Source organism: Acomys minous (genome assembly GCF_964271855.1).
Source record: "Acomys minous genome assembly, chromosome: 8".
In the NCBI taxonomy this organism is placed as follows: Eukaryota; Metazoa; Chordata; class Mammalia; order Rodentia; family Muridae; genus Acomys; species Acomys minous.
The window spans coordinates 100,117,056-100,144,876 of NC_140489.1; the positions used below are offsets into that span (position 1 = coordinate 100,117,056).

The window sequence follows — 27,821 nt, forward strand, 5'->3', positions numbered from 1 at the left end:
TCGGCCAGGCGCGCTCCCGTCGGCCAGGCGCGCTCCCCGGCGCGTGCCGGGCGGGCTGAGGGAGGCGGGTCTGACCTCCGCGGCGGGCCGCGGGTCCGGAGAGGGTTTCCCGGCGCTCCTGGGCGGAGGGGCTTCGGCCCAGCGGCGGCTGCGACGCTCGCCCGCCCTAGGAGACGGAGGACTAGGCCACGGGGCCGCGCCCTGAGGTGAGTTTTCAGGCTCGCCCGGGTGAGGGGTCCGGCGGGCGGGCAGGCGGGCAGGCGGGCGGGCGTTTCCCCGGGGTGCGCACTGGGCTGTCGCCCCACGACCGCGACGCGTCTGGGCCGCAGTGAGTCGGCCCTTGGGGCTTCGGGACCTCGCGGCCGCGGCCAGGGAAGGACGCCGCTCGACCGAGGCCTCCCGGTCCCAGCCCCCGGGCCAGGTGAGCCCGGACCTGCAGCTCCCGGCTCCGCTGGCCGCCAGGCTCGCCAGCTCGGCAGAAGCACGTCGCGCTTCTTTTCCTGGAGGCGCCCAGAAACTTCGAGTTGGGTGCTCTAGGGACGTCTCCATTTCCAAAGGCGAACGCTGCGAAAAGCGCACTCCAGAAATACTGAATGACTGGTTCGCTGGACGTTTCGTAACTGACTTCACCAGCCTTCCTTAGCTCACTGTAACTGATATTTTTGTAAATACGATGTTCGGTGTCTTCCTTGTTGTTTTCCCTTCTTATATCTTTTTTTTTTAAACTAGTGGTAATAAAGTTTCTTACTTATTAGCAAAAGTGAACGTTAGAGTGGCCTCCAGCGTTGGTTCGTTTGTATGTAATTTGAAATGAAAAAGAGTGAACTGGAGATCTGTATTGATTCGGGGTTTTGCTTGTTTGTTTTGTTGTTGTTTTTGTCGTCATCAAATCACAGGCTGAATTTGAACTTGTGATTCTCAGACTCTCAAGTGCATGGATTACAGATTTACAGCACCCCTTTTGAAATTTTTTTGTGACATTGCCCCCCCCCCCCCAGACAGGGTTTCTCTGTGTAGCCATGGCTGTCCTATACTCGCATTGTACACCAGGCTTGGCCTCGAACTCACAGTGATCCACCTGCCTCTGCCTCTTAAGTGCTGGGATTAAAGGCGTGTGCCACCATGGCCATGCTTGTGACAGGTTCTTACTAATTAATTTTGGCTGCCCTGGAATACACTCAGTGGACCAGGCTGGCTTCAAACAGAGCTGGCTGCCTCTACTTTCTGAGACCTGGGATTAAAGGGGTGCAATATAGCAATTCCCCACCCTCAAACCTCCAGAGACAGAATATATGTAGCCTTGGCCATGTGACCTCGAATTTAGGAATTTACTAAGTATTATATTGTGGCCTCAAAGTGGCATTTTCCTGCCTCGGTTTCCTAAGTACTGGTGTAACAGATGTGATTCATCTTCTGAGTTGTGTTGTTGATGCAGGGAATGCCGGTGTGATAACGCATTAGTGGTAGGTACTGGTGAAATGCAAAAGTCAGAACTGTGTTCACGTAGGAAAGATCGGTTGAGTACAGAGTACTAGGAACAAGAGTACTGTGGATAGCAGTTACTACTTGAGCGCTGACTCTTTTGAAAATATTATTTATTTACTTTATGTGCACCAGCCTTTTGTCTACATGTATATCTGTGCACCATTTTTGTGCCTGGTACCTGTGGAAGCCAGAAGATGGTGTCACATTCCTTTCAAGCTAGCTACAGATGGTTATGAGCCACCATGTGGGGACTAGGAATTGAACCCAGCTATGTTCTCTGGCAGAGCAGCCATTGGTCTCGATGGATGATCTATCTCTCCAGCCCCTTGGGCATTTGCCTCCTGTACCCCACCCCCAGATAAACAAACAGACAAGCAAACTGAACACTAAGGAAATGGTGATGTCAATTATAGATTCTACATTTAGATTACATGATATCATTAGGCAAAGAATTATTAAACACAGAAATAAATGCCAGTAAACCAAGGTAGAAGCTAAAAGGAAGAAATAAAAAAAGGTGTTTGTGAGAGGGTGTTAATAAGGGATTTACCCCAGCTGAGGAAAACAGTTTCTCTAGGAAAGTAATTTTTGTTTGTTTGATTGATTTTTGTTTTTCCGAGATAGGGTTTCTCTGTGTTAGCCTTGGCTGTCCTGGACCAACGTTGTTGACCAGGCTGGCCTGGAACTCACAGTGATCCTCCTGCCTCTGCCTCCCAAGTGCTGGCATTAAAGGCATGTGCCACCATGCCCGGTGGAAAGTAATTTTTGAGCTGAGAGTTTACTGGTAAACAGGAATTAGGTGAAGGATGAATTCTAAAAGAGGGAAAGGACCATGCAAAGGAACTGGAAGCCACAGAGGCTAAGAGGCTGGCCATGTCAGGAGTGTAAAACTCACAGCATCTGGAGTATGGAGAGCAAAGGGGGGCTGAGTGGTGAAGGTGATCAGGACCAGGCAAAACATAGCACCCTTTTACGTAACATTGTAGATTTAGGAACAATCTTTTCTTTTCTCAAAACTATTATGTTAGGTTAACTCAAGCCATGAGTTTCTTTGCTAATGCTTATTATTGTACTCAACTGGGCAGAGTAAAGATAGCACTGAACTGACTGCTCTATGGCATGGTTAAAGGGAAGGTTTGTATTGTGCATAAGAGAGGAAGTACCCAGAATCCAGAGCTGAGAGAAAGAGAACCAGCCTGGACATGGCCAGGACTGTCTACCAGAGAAGAGAGAATAGCATATAGCTAGAGAGCAAGAGGAGAGGGAGAGGGCCTGAGGGAGCCTGGAGGTGTCTGCGGGCTTTGATGTACAGCACAGGTATCTATCAGTGGAGCTCTGCGTTCCTTCTGTCAGAGGTAAGGGAAATGATTCCTTTTGGCAGATGGGAACCAGTTTCACAACTCCCTGAGAAATGCTGCCTTTCATCTAAGTTCCTTCTATAGTCCTAATTGAGCTGGGCCTAGACTCAATTTTGGACCCAGTTAGTGGGCGTGTCCTTTTGTGGGTGCTACTGGATACCTTTTGGACATGATACCTGTTATTATCTCTCTGTTCTTTTTGCATTAAATAAATACACACAATAGCTGTATAATGATAAATACATGAAGTAATAAAGTAACTTAATTATATATGACTATTTTGGCAAATATCTAGTAGTAGTGATGATCATAACAATGAAGATCTCTATGGTATAATTAAGGGAAATAAGTGCAACTATGATAAAAATGTAAAGAACTATATTAGTTCTCCTGTAATATTGCCCAAAGGGTTTGGACCTTATTCTAACAGCAGTGGGAATCACTGAGGGGTTTTTAGTAGGGAAGTCCAAAAAGCAGACTTGTATTTCAGAAAGGTTACCCTGACAGCGTATAGCGATCAGTTTGGATGAGGATAGGAATGGGGATGACGGTCTTTGGAACTAACATTCCAGACCGTCCAAGGATACGTAGTGGAACCTTGTCTCAGAAAAACAGGCAAACCAATGAAAAACCTCTGGAAGCTGCAGAATGGTTGAGCCAAGCCCTACATTCCGTGGGCAAGCGTGAAGACCTGAATTTGGATCACCAGCATCCACATAAAAGTCAGCTGTACTGGTGGTACAGAGCAAGTGCTTCTCTGGTGTTCACTGTTCTGCTAGTCCAGCTGAGTCAATGACCCCTACGGTCTAGAGAGACACACTCTGCGTGAAAAAATAAGAGGGATAGTGTCTGAGGAGGAAACCTGTGTAATTGCCCTCTGGCCTCCACATGCACGCACGCGCGCACACACACACACACACACACACACACACACACACGGTGGGAAAATATCCAGGAAAATACCTGATATTGGCCTTTGGGCACCACATGCCTGCCTTCATGCATGCATGCTACATGAACACTTAAACATAGTACACACACAACAAAAAAAAGCCCTTCAAAAATATTATTATTTAAGGTGTTTACTGGGGACAGGAGTGTGGAGATACACATATAGCAGACATAGAGGAAAAATAGCCCTTGGGAAGCACCCCTCCCAAAACAGTCCCCCTTTAAAATGTTATTGGTGTCTTTGTGGTTTGGGGTTTTTGTTGTTGTTGATGTTGTTTTTGGTAGTTGTTGTTTTAAAGTGTGCGCCATGTGTGTGCCAGGCACCCTCAGAAGTCAAGGTGTAACTCTGGAGCTAGAGTTATGGATGGGGTGAGCTGCCAGATAGGTGCTAGAACCTAACCCCAGGCCTCCGAAAGAGCGCTAAGTTCTCTTGATTGCTGAGACATCTCTCCAGCCCATGTCTGTTCTTATAAAGAAAAAATCCCAGTCGCTTGATTTTTACCAATGAAGACTCAAGAGCCAGATGCTGGGGTGAAAACCTACTAGCTCAGGGAGACAGAGAAAGCACCCAGTTGGCCTTACTACTCAATGGACATGCCAGAAGGAAAAAGCTCCTTTTCCTTCTCCACGCTGTCTTAAATATACTTCAATTCAATGTTCCTCCTTTCTACTTCCTGTGTTCCTCTCTGTGCATCTCTGCATCTGTCCTCGGAACTTCCTCTCACTCTCTATGACTTTTCCCCCCTGTTCATTTTCTGTCATTCTGGTTCCTTGCACCTCTTGACTTAGGGTTAACTTTATTTAATCCTGTTTACAGAAAGCTCTGGAATTAAAGGTGTGTGCTAGGGCTGAGCCATATGACAAGTACTTGTTTACAATAAACAGAAAGCTCTAGGATCAAAGACTGAGCCATGCCACAATTATAGACAGGTTTTTACAGTCTGAGTTCACAGTGGGATCAAATATCTCGTTGTTTTGTTTTACTTTGGGACAGGGTCTCACTGTGTGGCACCAGCTGGCCTAGAACTCAGAGATTACCTTGCCTCTGCTTCCCCACTGGCGAGGGTTAAAGGCTTACTTTGTTTCATTTTTTCAAACAGGGTCTTTCTTGGGGCCCAAATTTTTCTTTAGCCACATAGCTAAAATGACTTTGAATTTGGGATCATCTTTCCTGTTTCCCAGGTGCTGGGATTACAGGCTTGTACCACCACACACTGTTGGGTGTTTTGTTTTGTGTTTTGTTTTAGATAAAAATGACTATGTTGAATTTGGCCTGTTGTTCAAACTCGTTTAGTACTACCTTATGGTTCCATGACATGTTAAAGAATACCGTTACATAGGAATAAGTTTTTTGATACTATTGAGAACTTTAATGTTTGTTTCTTTTAACTTTTGCAGTAGCAGAAAGAGAATGAAAGAAGTAGATAATCTTGACAGTATAAAAGAAGAATGGTAAGTTAACTCAAGCAATGAGTTTGTTGATGCCTTTGTTATTTTTTTTTCTGGTTTTCTTGCATGTCACTGGCAGAATTAATAAAGCAGCTTTTAATTATACATAATCACGTCCACAAATTGGTAATAGTAATATATTTTGAGAGTGGTTTGTTGGTTTTAATGAGAGCTGTATTGAATAAATTGTAAAAGTTTATTCCTTTAATTGTATCCTAGAGCTCTTCTTTTGATCATAATTACTTTTTCTCCTGTTTAATTTCCTTTCTTTTGTACAGATTGAACCTAGGACCTCACATATGCAAAGCAAGCACCCTGCCACTGAGCATGGGCTGCATCCTGAGCTTTTTATTTTTAGACAGGGCGTCACTAAATTGCCCAGGTTTGCCTTAAACTCACTCTGTATTCCACACATTCATTGAATTTGCAAATCTGCCCCAGCCTGGGCTTACACCATCAGGTCAGACTATGCTTAAAAACTGCTGTCTGAATAAAATTCACTATTACTACTGCTGCTGCTGCTGCTGCTGCTGCTACTACTACTATCATTATTATTAGTGTGTGTGGGTATTCATGTGTACATATGTATGACTGCATGCTACAATGTGTATGTCAGTTCTCTCCTTCCATGATTATATGGATTCTGGGTCTTGAACTCTGCCTTACATAGTAAGTACTTGTACTGGCTAAGCCAACCTACTGAACACTAACTATAATTTTTTTTTTGTTTTTTGAGGCAGGGTTTCTCTGTGTAACAGCTCTAGCTGTCCTGGAAGACTCTCTGAGATCCTCCTGCCTCTGCCTCCCATGTGCTGGGATTAAAGGCGTGCGCCACCGTCGCCGGGCTCCTAACTATAGTTCTTTAAGTCTTGTCTTCAATCCTTAATATCTTTTCTTTGGCCTCTTCATATCTCTTTACAGTGCTTTTCGTTGAGTTTTTAAAACTATTGATTGTTTAGTTGGTTGGTTTTTAAGACAGAATCTTTCTGCGCAAACCTGGAACTAGCTCTGTGGACTAAGCTGTTCTGAAGCTCATAGAGGTCCTCTGTAGTTAAAGGCATGCACCACCACTCCCAGTTTTATTGTCTTTTATTGTCTTTTTCATTTAATCTCCAGGACCATTGTCCTGAAAGTATCTGCATCTTTGCTTCTTTTTTAAGGCAGTCTCACAATAGCGCTGGCTATCCCTGAGTTCAGTATGTACCCATGAATCACCTTGAACTTCTGATCTTCTTGTCTTTCCTACCAAAGTACTGGAATTATAGTCATGCACCACCAAGTCAGGGCTGAACCCACGGCTTTGTGAATGCTAAGAAAGTACTCTACCAACTAAGCTACATCCCTAACCCAGGATCTGCACTTAGAGATAAGAAAAATAAATTGTATAAATTTTTCTTATTGAGACTTAGTTTTTCTTACTCCAACTATGTAAAGGTATCTAAACATGAACCACAAAGCCTGGACTTTTAGACAATATGCTATCCATAGATATTATTAAAGAAAAATCATTAGTGTCATTGTTTTGGAAAGGTATAATTAATATTAATAATATGAATCTTTTAATAGTATATATAGGAGAAAGAATGGTCTAGGGAAGTAAAAAGAATACATCTAACTTAAAGCATTACCATGAATATGAACCATCTCTTCAGCTGGAACACCTGGCATTATTGTTTGTTTAATTGTTGAGATAGGATCTTACTGCATAGCCCTGTTTGGGCTGGAACTTGTTTGTAGACCAGGCTGGCCTAGAACTCAACAGAAATCTGCTTGTCTCTGCCTTGAGTGCTAGGAATCACTATCACACCCCTGTATAGCTGGGTGATGGGGATCAAACTCAGGTACTTGGTTTTTTGATTTTTCAGGATAGGGTTTGGGTATCCTTGGCTGTCCTGTACTCACTTTGTAGACCAGGCTGGCCTCAAACTCACAGAGACCCACCTGCCTCTGCCTTGCTGAGTGCTGGGATTACATGAGTGTGCCACTGCGCCCAGCTAAATTCAGCTACTTGTGAGCCAGCCATATCCAACTGAGTTATATCCCCAACCCTGAATGCCATCATTTTAGTAACAATATAACAATGGCTATTTTGAGAGATTGTTTGACATAGTGATAAGAGCATAAGCCTTGCATAAGTAAGCAAATTACTGAGCATTTTTCTTCATCTATTAAGATAAAAATGACACTTTCTAGGGTCATTGTGAAAATTGAATGAGTTGGCATGTGAAGAGTGCATAGAATAGCTCATTATAGAGTATCGTGGTTAGAAGCAGACTTGAGATTTAGACTAGCAGCAGGATTATAAATGTAGCCTTACAGTTCCTATAGGTGAGGCACAAAATGTGGATATGCTGGATCTTTACCTACAGTAACTGTGAATTGCCATTTGTAGGTGTTGGAAACCAAACTCACTCTTAACCTACGAGCCATCTTTCCAGCCTCCTAGTGACCTTTTTAAAAACTCTTTTTTAAATTCTAGGGCAAGTGTGGTAGCTCCCTTGTGGACAAGCTGGACGGCCTGAGTTTGATACTGGGGACCCACACAGTAAAAGAGTAACCAATTTCCACTGTTCCACAAGCTGTTCTCCAACTTCCACACGTGCTTCCGCACATGCACACACATTCTCATGCTTATGCACATTAGTAATATGCTAAACATCATATAGTTTGGGAGCTTTTACATTAACTTTTTAAGTTACAAAGCAATGGGCTTATGATAGCATTTTCATACATATTTATAACTCTACTTTGTTATCATTCCTGCCTTTCACACTGTCCTTGTTATCAGTACTGTATGGATAAAGGTCAAGGGCCCTGCTACACATCCTAAAATACAAACGATGCCTTACACAGCAAATAGTCTTTCCCAAAGATCACCTACTTATTAACTTAGAGGTAACAATATTTGATTTATTTTATTTTATTTTTAGGGTTTGTGAAACAGGACCTCCTGACAATCAGCCCCTCAATGATAATCAACAAAAAGACTGTGACTATTTTGCTCACAGCCTTTTTGAGGAAGCAGAGAAGGTTGGTGCCAAATGCTCATCCCCCACTGAACAGAAGAAACAGGTAAATGAGTGTTACTTATTCCTAAAGTCAAAACTATTTTTGTAGTAGTAATAGCTACTTTTTTAAAAAACATTTTCATTATGTTGAATTTGCACAGATGCCAGGAAAGTAATGGTAGGTAAAGCTATTGGTCTCAGCAGGAATCAGAGCAGCCAGTTAAAATTATTGTATTACTTGCTTGATTTACAAACCAAACAAATGTTACTCTCAGGAATACTATGTGGATAAATAGATAGTAGACAGATAAGGTAAAATATTTAGATTAAGTCTTCAAAAACATCAGAGACCTACAGAATATGGCATTTAAAGATATTTTACTTGTTTGAGGATTCTTTGAAAATGAGACAGGTTGACTCCTGGCAACACCCCAGCTGCCTCAAAGAAGTTAATAAGCATTGAGGAACCTCCTTAAGGAGATGGCTTCAGATGTGGCAAACCCACCCCTGGGCAAAAAATGTCCTTATTGTCTGCCGCAGACGGAATTCTGCCTGAAACGGGCAAACTTGGATGCAGGTGGAGTTGACGGCCTAACTCTGCCAAGACAGGGTAGGCAAGTCTTCATAGTCCCTGCTTCACAAACATGTTTGTCAGATAAAGTGGGCCAGAAGGCTGAAAATGCTGCTCCAACGTGTTAAAGAGTTTCGAGTGACTATTCAGGTAGCAAAGTGTCTCTGTCTTTTTTTTTTTTTTTTTTTTTTTTTTCCTCATTTTGGAAGCTGCTAACCTGCACTTCCTATTTACTCAGCTAATTAATTTTATTCCTTCTCAAGTCTCTGATGGGGTTGAAGACAGCAAAACATTATAACATAAACACAATGATTGTTTTGTGGTTCTTGTGTATATATATTGTATATCGGTGTAATTATATAAATGTATAGGAAAACTTTTTTTTTTTTAAGACTAAAAGGGGGAATTGTGGAGGAATGCTGAGTGAATGTATCAACCATCAATAAAGTGCTGTTTAGCCAATCAGCTGGGCAGAAGGACAGGAAGTGGGAGGTGGGACTTCCTTGCAGGGGAGGAGAAAGTTTGACGGGGTTGGGGAAGGGACGGTGATTGGAGGAAGACAGTGGGGACTTGACGAGGACCGGCCCAGGGGTCATAGTGGTGAGTGCTTGGAATATATGTATGTTATAAGGTTTAGAGTAGTTTGTTTAGTTTACGAGTAGATTAGAATCAGTTCAGACTCGCCCAGGGAAGTGCTGGCAGCTTTAAAGTAGGTTTCAGTCTTCCTGTGTCAGTTATTTGCTTTGTAGGCCTAATAGATACAAAATACTGTAACAATACTGTGATGGGGCTGAGGATGCAGCTCAGGTGGTGACATGCTTACATAGCAAACACAAAGCTCTGGGTTCAGTCAACACCAGCACTGCATAAACTGGTCAAGGTAGTAAGCATCTGTAATCCCAGCACTTGGGAGATGGAGAGTCAGGGGAAGTGTAGAGTTGTCTCCAGCTATATAGTGAATTCATGGCTAGACAGCTAGGATGGAAGGAAGCTAGGGAGATGACCGTTGAGAGTGTTCGCCTCACAGACATAAGTGTGAGGACCGTTAGAGAGTGTGCGCCTCACAGACGTAAGTGTGAGGACCGTTAGAGAGTGTTCGCCTCACAGACGTAAGTGTGAGGACCGTTAGAGAGTGTGCGCCTCACAGCCGTAAGTGTGAGGACCGTTAGAGAGTGTGCGCCTCACAGACGTAAGTGTGAGGACCGTTAGAGAGTGTTCGCCTCACAGACGTAAGTGTGAGGACCGTTAGAGAGTGTGCGCCTCACAGCCGTAAGTGTGAGGACCGTTAGAGAGTGTGCGCCTCACAGACGTAAGTGTGAGGACCGTTAGAGAGTGTGCGCCTCACAGACGTAAGTGTGAGGACCGTTAGAGAGTGTGCGCCTCACAGACGTAAGTGTGAGGACCGTTAGAGAGTGTGCGCCTCACAGACGTAAGTGTGAGGACCGTTAGAGAGTGTTCGCCTCACAGACGTAAGTGTGAGGACCGTTAGAGAGTGTGCGCCTCACAGCCGTAAGTGTGAGGACCGTTAGAGAGTGTGCGCCTCACAGACGTAAGTGTGAGGACCGTTAGAGAGTGTGCGCCTCACAGACGTAAGTGTGAGGACCGTTAGAGAGTGTGCGCCTCACAGCCGTAAGTGTGAGGACCGTTAGAGAGTGTGCGCCTCACAGACGTAAGTGTGAGGACCGTTAGAGAGTGTTCGCCTCACAGACGTAAGTGTGAGGACCGTTAGAGAGTGTGCGCCTCACAGCCGTAAGTGTGAGGACCGTTAGAGAGTGTGCGCCTCACAGACGTAAGTGTGAGGACCGTTAGAGAGTGTTCGCCTCACAGACGTAAGTGTGAGGACCGTTAGAGAGTGTGCGCCTCACAGACGTAAGTGTGAGGACCGTTAGAGAGTGTGCGCCTCACAGACGTAAGTGTGAGGACCGTTAGAGAGTGTGCGCCTCACAGACGTAAGTGTGAGGAGCACGACTGGCACTGCAGCCGCCACATAAAAAGCCACGGACTCACAGGGCTGCAGAAGCAGAGGTAGAAGAAAGTCCCTGTGACTTGGTGGCCAGTCAGTCTAGCTGAATTGGTGAAATCCAGATTCTGTAAGAGAGTCTGTCTCAAAATATAGAGGAGTGGTGAGAGATGGCTCACTGAGTAAGGGCACCTGCTTACAATTCTTCCCACAAGAACTGACTCCCATAAGTTGCCTTTGACCTATATAGACACATATACACTCTAAATGTTTTGTTTTAGGTTTGCTTATTTCATGTGTTTGGGTGTTTTGTACGAATATATGTACATGTGTACCTAAATGTAGGCTCATTAGATTCAAGTGGTTTTGGATAATTTAATTATGGTGTTTTCTGTTTTTCCATCTATGAAGAGATATGTAAATATCAACAGGCATACTTTTATGTAGGGAAACTCGTATGTATGCAGTGCTTTGCCTGCATGTACACCTGCATAGGGAAGCCATCATCATGTGGGGCTGAAACTGAACCCTTGTCTTCTGTAAGAGCAGTAGACACTTTTAGCTGCTAACCTATGTCTCCAGCCCAGTTTGTTTGCTTTTTGAGGCAGGAGCACACGTTGTAGCTCAGACTCACCTGGTTGGCACTTGGTTTTTAGCCCAGGCCAGATCCTGGAACTCACAGTGCTCCTGTCTCAACCCCCAAGTGCTGGAATTACAGGCGTGCATCACCATGCCGTCCTTGCATATTCTTCTTGCTCAGAATCATTTCAGATGAAGTCCTCTACTGGTGAGAATCTAAAAAGCTTTTCATCAGGTGTCCTTTGAGTTACAACATGGCACAGAACTTTTTTCCAAGTGAGTTATCCCAAGTTATTACTAATGAATTTTAAACCATATTATTTATGTAAATACATGGTTATTTTTCTATTTGATGTTTGCTTATTACATATAGAACATAGAATGATAGGGGGCTGGAGAGGTGGCTCAGCAGTTTAGAGTACTGGCTGCTCTTCCAGTGGGTCTGGGTTCAGTTCTCAGCACATGTACGGTGACTCACAACTTCCTGTGCCTCCAGCTCCAACACGCTCTTCTGGCCTCTGTGAACACTGCACTCAAACTGGTGCACAGATACCCATGTAGCCAAAATGATCACATACATAAAATAATAATTTTGAAAACTACAGTGATAGGAAACAATTAGGAGGGCTTCATTTGCTGCTGTCACCCTTTATTAACAATGCTTTTCTGCCTTTACTGCCTTGTAGGTAGATATAAATATAAAATTGTGGAAAAATGGATTCACTGTCAACGGTGATTTTAGAAGTTACTCTGATGGTGCAAGTCAGCAGTTTCTGAACTCTATCAAAAAGGGGTAAGCAGGCTTTATGAGAGAAGCGCGTGTGATGATGATTGTGCCCCTTACTCATTCACAAGCATACTAGTTATTTTCTTTCTTTTTTATTTTGTTTTGTTTTGGGTTTTTTGGTTTTGTTTTTCCGAGACAGGATTTCTCTGTGTGGTACTGGCTGGTCTGGACTCACTTTGTAGATCTGGCTGCCTTCAAACTCGCAGATTTCCACTTGTATTACTACAAAAAGTATCTGACTAACCCTGGTGCCGCATGCCTTTAATCCTAGCATTCTCAAGGCAGATGAAGGCAGATCTTTGTGAGTTCAGAGACAGCCAGGACTATATAGTGAGATATGTCTCAGTTTGTCTGTTTATCATTGGCAAGATGTTTGGGTCATTTTCATATTTAGAGCTTCTATAAATAATGCTACTACAACTATTTCTGTGCATGTGTTTTGCTTTTTGTTTGTTAGGTTTGGGTTTGTTTTTGTTTTATGGGGCTGTTGATCAAAGTCAGAGCTTTATGCAAGCTAGGCAAGTGCTCTATTACTGAGCTACACTCACATACCCTGTATGAAGTAATTGGTTTGGAGAGATTCCTGTGTCTCATGTAGCCCAGGCTGACCCAAGTTTATTACTGAATATGACCTTGACTCCTTTTCCTTCCTTCTTTTGGTTTGTCAAGACACAGTTTTCCTGTGTAGCCTTGGCTGTCCTAGACTGCACAGCTCTAATTCTCCCTTGACTTGCTCGCCACCATCTCTGACCCACACTCTCTGCTTCTTTGATGCTCCTTTTTTGTTTGTTTGTTTCTTTGTTTGTTTTTGTTTTCTGTTTTTTGTTTTTGAGACAGGGTTTCTCTGGATAGCCCCGGCTGTCCTAGACTTCCTTTGTAGGCCAGGCTGGCCTCGAACTCACAGCCTGCCTGCCTCTGCCTCCCGAGTGCTGGGATTAAAGGCGTGCACCATCACACCTGGCCTTATCCTTCTTTCTTTACCACTCAAATGCTAGGTTTACAGGCACGTATCACTAACACAAGTACGTTTTTGTTTTTCAATGTATTTTTTAATTATGTGTATGCAAGGGGAAAGAATGCATTGTACACATGTGTGAATGTCTGAAGAGACCAGAGGCATCATATCCCCTGGAACTGTAGTTAGAGGACATTGTGAGCCAAACTTGGGTCCTCTGGAAGAATAGACTATGCTCTTAACTGCTGATCTCTCCAGCCCTTGGCTAAGTTTTTATGTGTTTTTAGTTAGACATATGCACATACATATATATTTCTGTTGGCTCTGTTTATTAACAATTAAACTTTATTATGCAACCCAACTAGCATATACAAGAAGGAAAAAAAGGTTAAAGGAACAGAAGAGTAAACCTCCTGGAATCCGGCGGCAGGACGGGTCCTTAGGTGTCTGTCCCACGAGCTGGTCAGGTCCCTTCCTCTCTCTCTGCGCCTTGCTCGCCTTCCCCTTCTCTACCTCTTGTTTTTCTCCTTACCCTTTCCCAGTCACATGCAAAGGGCGGTCTCCTTCTCCCTTCGAGGGTCAATTAGGAAAACAATAGCCACGGTGGGGTTCCCAGGTAGGCTTCCTGAATTCCAAGCCCAGGAAGGCTCCATACAGTCTCTCACAAGGTATTCATGGTGTGCCCCAAGGGTAAAGCCCGCCAAGACTGCTTCCACCTGTGACAAAGCTTAATCTTTCCCACATATTTCTTTTTCTTTTTCAAGACAGGGTTTCTATGTGTGTACCCTTGGCTGTCCGAGACTTGCTTTGTAAACCAAGCTGGCCTTGAACTCACAGAGATTAAAGATGTGTGCCACCGTGTCCAGTTATACATATACATCTCCAAAAAAATTTTAATGCTATCTTTAACTTCTAAAGTGGCTATACCATTTTAAACTACCCCAGCAATACACCAACAATTATGGAAGTTACAGTTTTTCTGTCTCCACTAATGTCTGTGCATGTCATTCTTTTTAAATTATAGCTTTTCTTATAAGTAGAAAACAATGTTTTATTCTGATTCTTTTCATTTTCCTGATGACCAGTAGTGTTGAATGGTCTTTCTGTGTTTATTAGCCATTTATAAATCTTCTCTGGAGAAATGTCTATCTCAACTATTTGTCCATTTTTTCTTTGCCTGTTTTCCAGATGTATTTATGATTTTATGTGTATTGTTATTTTTCTTGAATGTACGTGCACAACATGCATGCATGATGCCCATGGTAGTCAGAAGAAGTGTCAAACTCTTTGTCTGGAGTAATGGATGGTTGTGGGCTGTCCTGTGGGTTCTGGGAATCCAACCCAGGTCCACAAGAGCAACCAGCGCTTTTAACCACTGAGCCATCTCTCCAGACTCTTTGCCTATTAAATATTAGATTATTTGCTTCACCCAACCCATTTCCAGAGAGAATCCAACTTGGGCCTTGCACATCAGGACCATTGTTCTACCACTGAGCTATAAACCATAAGAGGTTTTTGTTGTTGATGATTTTTTGGTTTTGTTTGTTTGTTTGTTTGTTTGTTTTGTTTTTAGTTTTATGAAACAGGATTTCTTGAATCCTGGCCTTGAACTCACAGAGATCTGCCTGCCTCTGCTTCCTAGTGCTGGGATTAAAGGCATGTGCCACTATGCCTAGCTGAGAATTTTTATATGTTCTATGCCCATATTCCTTATTAGATATTTGAACTCAAAATTTTAAAAATCTGATTATTGAATTATTACACGTATAAAGAATATTTAGGCTGGGTGTGGTGGCCTACACCTTTAATCCTAGCACTCCAGAAGCAGACCAGTGGATCGCTTGAGTTTGAGACCAGCCTGATCTACATAGGGAGTTCCAGGACAGCCTGGGCTACATAGAGAGACCCCATCTTAAAAACAAACAAGAAGCCAGGCGTGGTGGCCTACACCTTTAATCCCAGCACTCAGGAGGCAGAGGCAGGTGGATCACTGTGAGTTTGAGGCCAGCCTGGTCTACAGAGAGAGACCTTGTCTCGAAAAACAAACAAACAAACAAATAACAAGAAAAGGTATCTGAAATATTAGACAAAGCCTGGGGCTGGAGCCAATCTCTGTTATTTACATCTTTAAAAGGATGAAATGTGCTGGGCGGTGGTAGCACACGCCTTTAATCCCAGCATTCAGGAGGCAGAGGCAGGCGGACCATTGTGAGTTCGAGGCCAGCCTGGTCTGCAGAGTGAGTCCAGGACAGCCAAGTCTACACAGAGAAACCCTGTCCAAAATCCTCCCCCCCCAAAAAAGATTAAATGTGAGCTGGGTGGTGGATGCTCATGCCTTTAATCCTAGCTTTTAGAAGGTAGAGGCAAGTAGATCTTTGAGTTTGAGGCCAGCCTGGTCTACAGAACAAGGTCTAGGACAGCCAGGGCTACACAGAGGAACCCGTCTTGCAAAACCAAATTTTAAAAAAGGGGAGGGGGAGGATGAAATGTGAAAAAAAAAGTTTTTTTAATTCAGTAGTAGTAGTTTGTATTTCACCTTTGTCATTATCAAAGTAAATCTGTTTGTTTTGGTTTTTTCGAGACAGGGTTCTCTGTATAGCTGTGGCTGTCCTAGAACTCACTTTGTAGGCCAGGTTGGCCTCGAGCTCAGAGATCCCCCTGCCTCTGGTTCCCAAGTGCTGGGATCAAAGGTGTGTGCTGTCACACCTGGCTGTAAATCCAACTTAGATGAGCCAAGAAAGTGTCCCTCCTATAACCTATGCACTCGGGAGGCTAAGGCAGGAGGATTGTCATACCTTTGAAGCTAGAAGTAGTAACTATTATGAATTCTAGGCCAGCCTATGCTACAGAGTCAGAACCTGTCTCAAAAATGAAAACCACAACTAGCCAAGTATGGTGGCATATGCCTGTAATTCTGCATTCAGGAGGCAGAGCCGTGAATCAGCGATTTAAGAGTAGCCTGCCAGACATGAGGCCCTATCTCAAAAAAGCAAAGAATAATAACAAAACCAGATCTGAAGCTTAATATTTCTACTCATCTTTAGTCCTTTGGTCACGTATTTTTTTTTTAAATGTTAAAAACTAATGGACTTTCATATGGCTCATCTGATCAATCAAGCCTGAAGACCTCCAAATACCTGAATCCAGAGTGAGTGAAAGGAGAGAACTGATTCCCAACAGTTGTCCTCTGGCCTCTACACATACCATGGCACCCACATGCCTGTAGTCACACATGTACATCATACATACACACAATAATAATAATCTTTACGTGGGGTAGAGATGACTCAGTTGTTCAGAGCACCCGCTCTGCACCCGTGAGGACCTGATGGTCATTGTCTTATGCACCTGTAACCCCAGCACTGTTGCAGAGCAGAGACAGAAGGATTACTGGTGCTTACTTGCTGCCGGGCTAGCTAAAAACATGAGCTTTGGGTTCACTGAGACACTCTGCCTTAGATTGAGTAAGGCAGGAAGTAATAAGACACCTAGTGCCTTTCTCTGGGTTCATGCACATGTATGTAGGTACAAGCACTACCCACAGACATAAGCATATGCTCATTCACACACACACACACACACACACACACACACAGCAACACCAAAACTATTTAAATTTAACAAAACATAAGTATTATGAATTTAATACTATTCTAGATAATGCTATAAAACTGAATATATGGCCTTTAACATTATCTCACTTAGGGTTTGTATATTCATATTATTTGGTGATATTTAAATACATTCCATTATTTCATTGTAGAGGTATTATATATCATTTCTATTTCTTGTTTCATGTATTTTAAATTTTTAACATTTATTTATACATACATACATGCATGCATACATACAAACAAAACACCCCTGTGTGCCATGGCATTCATATTAGAAGTCAGAAGACAGCTTGTGGGAGCTGGTTCTCTCCTTCCACCATGTGTGTTCCAGAGATGAAACTCAGTGGTCAGGCCTGGTAACAAGCACCTTTACCAGTCCTATTTATTTTTTCAAGGGTCTCTTGTAGTCCAGGCTGACCTCAGCCATGTCATGTGGTCAAGGATAACCTTGAACTTCTGATCTTCCTGCTTCTGTGTCCCAAGTGCTGAGATTATAACATGTACCACTATGTCTCATATATGTGGTGCAAGAGATTAAATTCAAGACCTGCACATACTAGGCTAATGTTCTATCAGCTAAACTACCGATACATTACACTTCTACAAATCATGTTCTTTTGGCATATAGAATGTATATTTCAGAGAAAGTGAAAACAGGAGTTTTTTCATTTTCTTTTCTTTCAAAGGGAATTACCTTCAGAATTACGGGGAATTTTTGATAAAGAGGAGGTGGATGTTAAAGTTGAAGATAAGAAAAATGAAGTATGTGTATCTACAAAACCTGTGTTCCAGCCCTTCTCAGGACAGGGCTACAGACTAGGAAGGTGAGCGTGGTTATTATCTGTGCTTTCCATGACAAATGTTCTCTCATTATTCTGACCATACAGAACTTAATATTTCTCCTGGTAGAATGAATTTTTTTCCTGGTGCTGAGGGTCACACCTAGGGCCCATACATACACATGTGAAGCAAAGAAAGTACTTAACTAGTGAAATACATCCCCAGGTCCCAAGTCAGGTTGTCTTTGTAAGGTTGATTTGGTTTTGGTTTTGGTTTGCTCTGTTTATTTTAGGCAGGGCCTCTATGTATCCAAAGGTGGCTTTGAACTTCTGATCCTCCTACCTCCACCTGCCCAGTCCTGGGATTATGTTTGCCAAATGCTCAGTTTTATGGGGTATTGTCTATGTTAAGCAAGCACTCTACCAACTGAGGTAGATACCCAGGCCCTTATATTATACCTAGGCCCTTATATTAATTTTTATAAGGATTCCTAAGGCCTATTAACCTTAGTAAATATTAATATAAGACAATACTAGTTTTGGGCATTTGGTGGGAGCCTCAGATCAAAAGTTCCTATTAAGGACAGAACTAGGTAAATCATTTTTTTCTCCCTCATTCATACCACTAGAGCACCTCTGCTAACTCTCTTATAGTAAAATTCTAGTTTTCCCTCTGCTCTGGAAAAATCTCATGGCTTCTAGTGCCCACCCACTTTGTTCTAGGATGACTGCTGAATTTTAAAATATTAAACATAAGAATATACATGATACAGTATCAGTGTCAAAGCTTTGTGACAGAGACTAGATATGAGGCCACCTGGCTTTTTATAAATGTCATATCTCAGTTATTAGTAGTGGGAAGGTATATACACTTTCAACTTTACATACAGGAACTTATAGGTGTACCTTTCAAAATTTTTTGTTTACTTTGGTTTCCTTGATAACTCAGGGGCTAACCTCTACAGAGAATTTCTAATTTCTACTAGAGATTCATCCTGTATCTAGGGTATTGCTAATTTACATGTCATTCTGTAAATTTACAGATTAATTCAATGTGCATATTTTCCTTTGCTTCCTAGAACATCATATGTTGTGACCATAACTAGCTTTTCTTACTGAGGGAGTAGTTGTGATTTATAAAACTCTTCCAGTAAATGAGCTTGATGTATAATCTTTATAATAATGAAAACATATGTATCTGACTTTGTTGTTTGGATTTTTTTTTTTAGTGCTACACCAAAAATCGTTTCTAAAGCAAAGAGTATCGAGGTTGACGATCAAAACACTTTGTCTGCTGTCTCACTGAACAATTTGGAGCCCATTACCAGGATCCAGATCTGGTTAGCCAATGGGGAAAGGACCGTCCAAAGATTTAACGTTTCTCATAGGTCAGTCCTTTGTTGTCTACTCATCTGTTTTGTTTTCCAGTTTTAAATTTCATTTCTTCATTTAAGTCTAGACAACATTGATTTTTGAGAACCAATGAAGGCTTTTAATAAATAGCTGTCTAAATGCATTGTGTCGTGCATCACAGGGTTCTTAGATTCTCCTGTTTACAGTCTTGGGTACTGTTTGCTTTGTTCTATTAGCATGTTTTGCGTGTTGATTTGGGCTTCTGCACTAGCTGTTTCTTCTGGCTTTGTTGTTGTTGTTGCTGGGGACCATACTCACATGCACTAGGCATATATGCCCTACCCGTGAGCTCCAGCTCCAGCCCAACTATTTTTGTCTACTGTATTCTATCATTTATAAATAATTGTTTATCCATTCTGTTTTTATTGCCAGTAGTCCAAGTTTAAGTTTATTCATGCAAATGTGTTGTCAGTCTTCCTATTGTACAGTACTGTCACAAAAATCCTAAAAAGCATGATACTGAGTTCTAAGAAATTATAGAACAGGGCAGGTTGTGATGGTGCAGGCCTTTAACACCATGGCTTGGGATGCAGACAGTGTATCGCTTATGAGTTAGGCTAGCCTAGTTTGTGAGATCTAGGCCAGCCAAAGCTGCACGGTGAGACCCTGTCTCAGAAAAGGGAAAAAAAGTTTATAGAACAAGTTCACTATAATTCTATTTATATTGTTAGAAAAAGCACAGCCCTTGTTTCAAAATCTTTGACCTGTGTTTCCTGGTATGGCTTTGTGGCGCTCAGCTGAGCTCATTTTGCAGGTCGCTGACTCTGGATCTGCTCCTTCTGTCTCCCACTTAAACCATCAAGGTAGAGACACAAGAGGCAGCCTCTTGAGTAGGAGTTCACCTGTTCCTTAGTGTTCTATCTATCCTCTTCCCTCCCAGTCAGATGCTTGTGACTGTTCTGGACTCTCCATACTATGTTCATTGGTCTGTTCTCCTTTCTGCTAGCTCACCGTTGTTTTAAATTACTGCTTCCAGACAGGCGAGGTGGCACATGCCCATAACTCCAGCACTCAGGAGGCAGAAGCAGGAGGATCTCTGAGTTAGATGCCAGCCTGGTCTACAAAGACAGTTTGGGATAGCCAAGACTACACAGAGAAACCCTGTTTTGAAAAACTCCAAAAAATAAAATGCAATAAAAAGAAAATTTAAATTACCTCTTCCCCAACATACACTTCCAAAGCGAGGGACCAAACCTAGGACTTCCTTCATGATACATATCTACAACATTTACTTATTTATCCATTACCAAGAAGGCTACACTAAAATCTCCAACTAGAGCTAGGAATTGATCTATTTTGCCTTTTAATCTCCCCGCCCCTCCTTTGTTTTGTTTTGTTTTTTGAGACAGAGTTTCTCTGTGTAGCCTTGCCTGTCCTGGACTTACTTTGTAGACCAGGCTGGCCTCAAACTCACAGCAATCCATGTGCCTCTGCAGGTGCTGGGATTAAAGGTGTGTGCAACCATGCTCAGCTACTTTTTAGTTTCTTAGTATGTGTTCACTTGCTAAAGCACTTTCTTCCTTCTCTACATCTGTTTTTATAAGCCCCAGTCTCACTTTTTGCCCTAGTCCGTTTTGAACTCCTAGACACACATAATTCTCTTTTCCCATTGTCCAAATGACATCCAGTTTGCTCTGTATATCTATAAACTTATATAAAATTATTCTGTATATATAATATATAAACTTATATAAAGTTATTCTGAATAACTTAGCTTCCAGGGGATAAAATATGTCTTCCTCACCATTGGAGGGTTAAGATCTCTACTGGCCTGTAGTGTTTATTAAGTGGATAGTTAATCAGCTTGCATGGGCTGTTTGTTTTTTGGTTGGTTGCTTGGTTGAGGCAGGAGATTGCTAGGTAGCCCAGGTTGACCTATCTCTCTCTATAATTCAGGCTAGACTTCAACTCAATACTGCCTTAGCCATTCTTCTGCTAAGAGTACATGCAGGCGTGTACTATCATGCCCGGTTAGACTTTGCTTTTGTTTTTGTTTGGTTTGGGGGTTTGGGTGTGTGTGTGACAGTTTCTCTATATAGCCCTGGCTGTCCTGGAACTCACTCTGTAGACCAGGCTGGCCTCAATATGTAGTCTGCTTTTTAACATTCATTCTATCTATCTGTCTGTCTGTCTTCCTATCATCTTTTTATCTATCTATCTATCTTTTGTGAATAGGTGTGGGGGTAGGGAGCACATGAGTACCATGTGTTTGTGTGGTGGGTGTGTCAGAGAATGACTTGAGAACCTTTTCTTTTTCCATCTTGTGAGTCCTGGGTATCTAACTCAGTTGTCAGGTTTGGTAACAAGTGCTTTTATACACAGTTATAGCCTTTAAATTTTGCATTTCTTCTTTTGGGTGGGTGGGTTGGTTGAGTTTTTAGAGCAATATTCTATCACTGAATTATCTTGGTTTTTTTTTTGGGACAGTCCTCACCAAGTTGCCAGCCAGGCTTTGAACTTTAATTCTTCTGCTTCAGCCTCCATAGCAACTGGAATTACTAACTTGTGTCACCAGGCTCAGCTTAGATTTACATCTTAGATTATTTATTATTTTTTCTCATCTTTGTCTTCTTGTTCATTTGTTTTTGAGCTAGGATCTTATGTATCCCAGGCTTAGGAAGTAGAGGCAGGAGGATCAGAACTTCAAAGACATTCTCAGTAACATTGCAAATTTGAGACCAGCCTGGGCTACATGAAATTCTGCCTTGAAAAACTAGATTTTGCTGGGCGGTGGTGGCGCACGCCTTTAATCTCAGCACTTAGGAGGCAGAAGCAGGTGGATCTCTATGGGTTGGAGGCCAGCCTGGTCTACAAAGCAAGTCCAGGACAGCCAGGACTACAAAAGAAACCCTGTCTCAAAGCACAAAAAGAAAAAGAAAGAAAGGAAAGAAAAAAATGGATTAAAAAAAAAAATCACCAGTTGTGGTGGCACATGCCTTTAATCCCAGCACTTGGGAGGCAGAGGCAGGTGTATCACTGTGAGTTGGAGGCTAGCCTGGTCTACAAAGTGAGTCCAGGACAGCCAAGGCTACACAGAGAAACCCTGTTTCAAAAAACAAAACAAAACAAAAAAATAAGGTTGGAGATACATTCCAGTGCTTGCACAAAACCTCAGGTTTAATTTCCATCATTAAAAAGAACGGAAAAAGGGCCGGGCATGGTGGTACACGCATTTAAAATCCCTGCACTCAAGAGGCAGAGGCAGGCAGATCTCTGTGAGTTTGAGGCCAGCCTGGTCTACAAAGCAAGTCCAGGACAGCCAAGGCTACACAGAGAGACCCTGTCTCAAAAAACCAAAAACAACCACAAAAAAAAAAAAGTACAAAAAGGTTTACGTCACTAACCTTGTGGTGGAATCAGAAGTGCCTGGGGTCTGAGTCTCAGTAGTGTTCAAATCTTACCTACTTGGTGTGCTCAGGATGCTGTTCTTTGTGGACGTACTTGAGTGATTTGATAAATGCTTGCAAAACTAAATCTAAAAGGACTCTGTTTCAATAAATACAAAAGTTCCAAATGTTAAAATATTTTTGAGGGCTGTAAATGTAGCTTCAAGGATAGAGCACTTGCCTAACATGCACAAGGCCCTGGGTTTGATCCCCACCACTGCAAAAGAAAAGGAAATAGAAGGGAGAAGGGGAAGAAAGGAAACTATTGTGGCATCATTTCTTTTTACAAAGACTTATTTATTATTATGTATACAATGCTCTGCCTGCATGTATGCCTGCACGCCAGAAGAGGGCAGAAGATCTCATTAATAGATGGTTGTGAGCCACCATGTGGTTGCTGGAAATTGAACTCAGGACCTCTGGAAGAACAGCCCGTGCCCTTAACCTCTCAGCCATCTCTCCAGCCCAGTGGCATCATTTTTATTTTAGGAATTTCATAGGACCAGCAAGCAGGTTCAGTGGTAAATTTTTTTTAAAGCACCTGCTGCATAAGCCTGGAATCGTGAGTCAGATCCCTCAGTAAGGTGGATAGAGAAGGCCCACCCACACACACTGAGGAGAATAAATTATTTTAACTAGTAATAAAATAATGCTGGGCTAGAAAAAAGGCATCTTAGTTTTGATCAGTGCCATGTGCAATTTCCTTTAAACATACAATGATGAGCTTTGAGCAAAGATAACTTTGAACAATGTTCAAGATTACAACAATTATGGGCAGAGGACACAGAGACAGGGACAGAGACATCAAATTTAAAAGGTAACAAAACTTGGGCTCTGGCTGAGTAGTAGGAGTTCTTGGCCAGCATGCATGAGCCTCTGGGTTCATTCACAAATGAATGTAGCTGTGCAGCTCAGATGGTAAAGTACCTGCCTAGGATGCTGAAGCCCTGGGTTCCATCCACAGCACCATATAAACTGGGCGTGGTGTCACATGTATGCAAATTCAGCCCTGGCCCGTAATCCCAGCACTCCTTTAAAAGCAACAGCAAATGACTAGTTGTGTCATATAAAACTTACTCTACTCTCTATTTTAACAAATCCAAATATCTATACAAGGTAATGTGCTACCTTACATTAGATAGTTTGGATTTTCATAAGTTAATCGTTTGTGCTGTTTTGCAGGGTGAGCCACATCAAAGACTTCATTGAAAAATACCAGGGATCTCAGAGAAGCCCTCCCTTTGCCTTGGCAACAGCTCTTCCTTTCCTCAGATTTCTGGATGAGACGCTCACATTGGAGGAAGCAGATTTGCAGAATGCTGTAATCATTCAGAGACTCCAGAAAACTGCCGAGCCTTTTAGAAAACTCTGATAGTTTTGATTTCGAGAGGCTGAGAGAAATGATGGTTGGAAGTGGACATGCCGAAGTGGGAGACAGAAGTCAGTGTGACTGAATTTGTGGTTTGAGCACTACTTAATTCCTTATGATGGGGGTTCTAATAATCACAGATTAGGAGAGTACATATGGCTGGAAGCCACAGCTTGCATACTTTTCTCAAAAGGCTACTCAGAAAAAAAAAATACCCATTTTCAAGTACTAGTTAGCAGATACGATATATTAAATAGCTGTATCATTAATCTTAATGTGATCTAAATTAGCAGAGCATTCACAGCATCAGCATTCAAACATTATTTCTAATAGCAGATATTGTATAAGTGTGAGCTATCTCAGTTTTAAAATAGCAATACATTAAAATATTACACATGGCACGTTAAAAGCATCAATGGAATTATTATATTTCCTATGCCTCATCTTCAGAGTTTCTCAGTTTTCACTCTGTCATGGCAAGAGAATTCAAATGTTCATTTGGCAACAGTATCCAAGATGTATACTCTTTTAGGAATAAAATTGTGTAGTTTAGTATAATGTCAGTATTAATCTGCCTACACACTTTTCTATACCTTCTATATGTAATCTTATGGGCTGGGAATGTAGTTCAGTGGTAGAGTATTTGCCAAGCATATATGAGACCTTAGGTTCAATCGACCCCAGCTCCACACACACAAGCCCTCAAAATTTTCAAATATTTATTCATTTAAAAATAGTAGCTTCGAAACTGCCTACAGGGGTGCATGCCCTGTAGCTCTAGGTCACACCAAGCTGAGTGGAGGGTCACTTGAGCCCAGGAGTTCAGCTCAGCCTAAGCAACATAGGAAAAACCCTGTCACTTAACAGTAACAACATTCACTCCTAGAGCGATGGCTCAGCAGTCACGAGCACTGGCTGCTCTTGCTGTGGATCCAGCTTCAGTTTCCAGCATCCACATGGCAGCTCACAACCATCTGAAGCTCCTGCTCCAAGGGATCCAACTCCCTCTTCTGAGCTCTGTGAGCACTACACTCAAGTGCTACATAGACTTACCTGCAGGCAAAATACCATACACATTAAATTTTTAAAATTTAAACTAAATAATAGTAATTTACAAAGCATGATAAGATTTATTGAGAAAGATGGCATTGTATTTCCTTTTTTCCTAAAATGTAAGATAAATGATTCTCATCTGTTTCCACATTCACTATGTTGCACTGTCACATATTTTTTGTTTTTGTTGTTGTTTGTTTTTTGAGACAGGGACAGGGCTCTGTGTAGCCCTGACTTCCTGACTCACTTTTTAGATCAGGCTGGTCTCAAACTCACGAAGATCCTCTTGCCTCTGTCTCTTGAGTGCTGGGACTAAAGGCATGCACCACCATGCCTGGAACAGCACTTTTTATTTGAGAATGGAAAAGAAACATCTATCACTATATGATTAGAAAAGGCATTTTGGCAAAAGGTCACTTAGGAGTCCTTCCCAAAGGGCCAATACCTGGCCAAACATGATAGCTCACATATATAATCATATAACTTGGGAGGCTGAGGCAGGAGGATTACCAAAGGCCAGCTTGGGCTATAGAATGAGACTCCATTAAATCAAAACAACCAAATCTATTCTTTCCACCTACCACAAGCATGGTTCACTGTCTGAGGTGGGAGCCAACTCCATTTGGAACCTTGAGTGATTCATAGGTATTTACTAACTGCAGGAATTCTGTACTAGGTCTGAGTCTGTTCTGTATCCTTCACCACAGTGGACAGCTCCGCCCAAATGCAGCCTCTACATCTCAGCTTGTCCTCTTCCCAATTTTACTCAGGTTGTCCCTCCTTAAGCTGAACTGCTCGTGATGTCACCTGTTCCTTGCCTCCCATCTGCAGATGGGACAGGGCTGGGAAGTGTGATGAGGTTTTAGGTAAGACTCAGGAATAACAGGAGGAAACCTATGTACATAAGAAGATGTCCTGGCTCAGCTCCTTCTTCTGCAGCCTTACTTTAAAGATGCTCTCCCCCCCAGCCTTCCACATGCTAGACTATATATTTTAGGTGGGCAGTGTGGAATAGAGGATAAAGGAGAGCGGTTTCATTTTGCCCTTTACCTAGGAAATCGACAGGTACATAATAGAAAATTAAATATTTGTCGATAACCTTTACATAACAGTATCAGAGCCCTCCTGACCAAAACAAATAATTACATACTTAAGAAAAAAGAGGAATAAGCCTCCATGTAGTTGGGCAGTGGTGGCACACGCCTTTAATCCCAGCACTCGGGAGGCAGAGGCAGGTGGATCGCTGTGAGTTCGAGGCCAGCCTGGTCTACAAAGTGAGTCCAGGACAGCCAAGGCTACACAGAGAAACCCTGTCTTGAAAAGCCAAAAAAAGAAAAAAGAGGGGGCTGAAGAGATGGCTCAGAGATTAAGTGCACTGGCTGCTCATCCAAAGATCCTGAGTTCAATTCCCAGCAACCACATGGTGGCTCACAACCATCTATAATGAGATCTGATGCCATCTTCTCTCTAATGTTCTCTTCTGTCATGCAGGCATACATGTAATAGAGTGCTTATATACATAAATAAATAAATCTTTAGAAAAAAAGAGGATAGTAAAATCCGTGGTTTTATCTTTCAGATATAGGCAAGAACTGTTGATTGTTACTATGTTCAGGGATATCTAAGGGAGTGTCTCACATAAGCCTATCATGAAACCTATTTGCATAGCTATGATTTATAAACGGTTCTCTGATCTTTGTGAGGAGCCTCTCACAAGAATGTTTCTCATGTATCTACAAAGAAGACTCCTTTGTGGATTTTCCCATTTCTAATTAACAGAAGCCACAGTGGGGTTTTCTTGGGTGTCCATTAGAGTACATGCCAGGGAGATGCTCTAACAGGAAGAGTGGTCTTCAGCAATAACTTGCTTTTTTTAAACTGTGAAAATGTTTGTTAGTGTAAATAATGTTCTCAAAGGTTTCCTTAAAGATAATCATTTGATAAAGCTTTTACTTGAAAATTCAGAAGTTGTAAATTCAGAAGTTGCTGATGTATAGACTCCTTACTATAGTTGACTTTGGAAGAATAATTGCCAGGAAAGCAAAACTTGAAGTAAGTAGACATCTCAGGACTGGGGTGCAGTTTGACTTAAGTCATTGCTTTAGAATTGTCATCAGTCAGTTGTCTTACCTTACAGATGAGATTAACACATATCTGATTGCAGACATCCTAATTTACTAGCTAGATTACTATGCACTATCAAAGCTAAAATAATCGTACTTTATTATCACAACTCATTCAATACACTTCATATTTCCATACATTGACAATATAATATTTTGTATTTATTTTAGTGCCTTAATATATTTTTGATGTGGTATTTTGCTAATGGTTAAGTGAACTGTTAAAGATAAAATGCTGTTCCGTTGAAATGGTCTATTAAATAATTTACAGTTGTTATAAAAGAGTTATTTGTAAATGCTTTTGTCATTTTTTATTTGGCTAAGTCATTCAGTTTGAGAATGATTATTTGATCTATTGATTATTAGATGCCTTTTCTTTAGCCAATGTTATTTTCATTTTATACTCAGAAATGTAAAAAATGACATTTTAATAGCTGTCCAGTGATAAATACATTCTTAGGGCATAACATGGAGGCTTTTTTCTCCTTCAAGACAAGGTTTCTCTCTGTACCCCTGGCTGTCCTGGACTCACTTTGTAGACCAGGCTGGCCTTGAACTCACAGTGATCTGCATGCCTCTCTCCTGAGTGCTGGGATTAAAGGCGTGTGCCACGACTGCCCAACTACATGGAGGCTTATTCATAGTGTTTACTCCTTTGTTCTTATCTGCCACAGAACAAACCATTCCAGTAATAAATTGTTCATCCTAGCTGGTCCATGGTGATGCACGCAGAGGCAGGCAGATCTCTGAGTTTGAGGCCAGCCTGATCCAGGACAGCCAGGGCTATACAGAGAAACCCTGTCTCAAAAAACAAAAAAAAATGTTCATCACACTGAGTCTTTGGAAGCGGGTAACTCATTACATTTATATCTGGCTCTTTGTCATTTGTTTTAAATTGCTTTGGCACAGACAATTCATGCTCATAATAAAAAATTATAAAATACAGATATTCTAAAGATAATTTCAGTATAAGTTGACTTG

At 42.0% G+C, this 27,821-nt stretch overlaps 1 protein-coding gene across 1 annotated transcript; it reads left to right on the top strand.

Moving 5' to 3' along the window:
• The first annotated feature begins 19 nt into the window (after positions 1 to 19).
• Positions 20 to 27,785, top strand: UBXN2A (UBX domain protein 2A). Its single transcript, XM_084791894.1, has 7 exons — positions 20 to 206; positions 5,193 to 5,246; positions 8,174 to 8,315; positions 12,048 to 12,154; positions 17,404 to 17,541; positions 18,726 to 18,884; positions 23,478 to 27,785. Exons 2-7 carry the CDS (start codon positions 5,206 to 5,208, stop codon positions 23,665 to 23,667), a joined length of 777 nt encoding a protein of 258 aa, XP_084648020.1. The 5' UTR covers positions 20 to 206; positions 5,193 to 5,205; the 3' UTR covers positions 23,668 to 27,785.
• The last annotated feature ends 36 nt before the right edge of the window (positions 27,786 to 27,821 follow it).

Excerpts from the sequence above, each read along its gene's own strand:
- UBXN2A (XM_084791894.1), top strand. The coding sequence starts at position 5,206 with ATGAAAGAAGTAGATAATCTTGACAGTATAAAAGAAGAATG. Across the intron at positions 8,316-12,047 it reads CCACTGAACAGAAGAAACAG|GTAGATATAAATATAAAATT; the intron begins GTAAATGAGTGT and ends ACTGCCTTGTAG. Across the intron at positions 12,155-17,403 it reads CTGAACTCTATCAAAAAGGG|GGAATTACCTTCAGAATTAC; the intron begins GTAAGCAGGCTT and ends TTTCTTTCAAAG.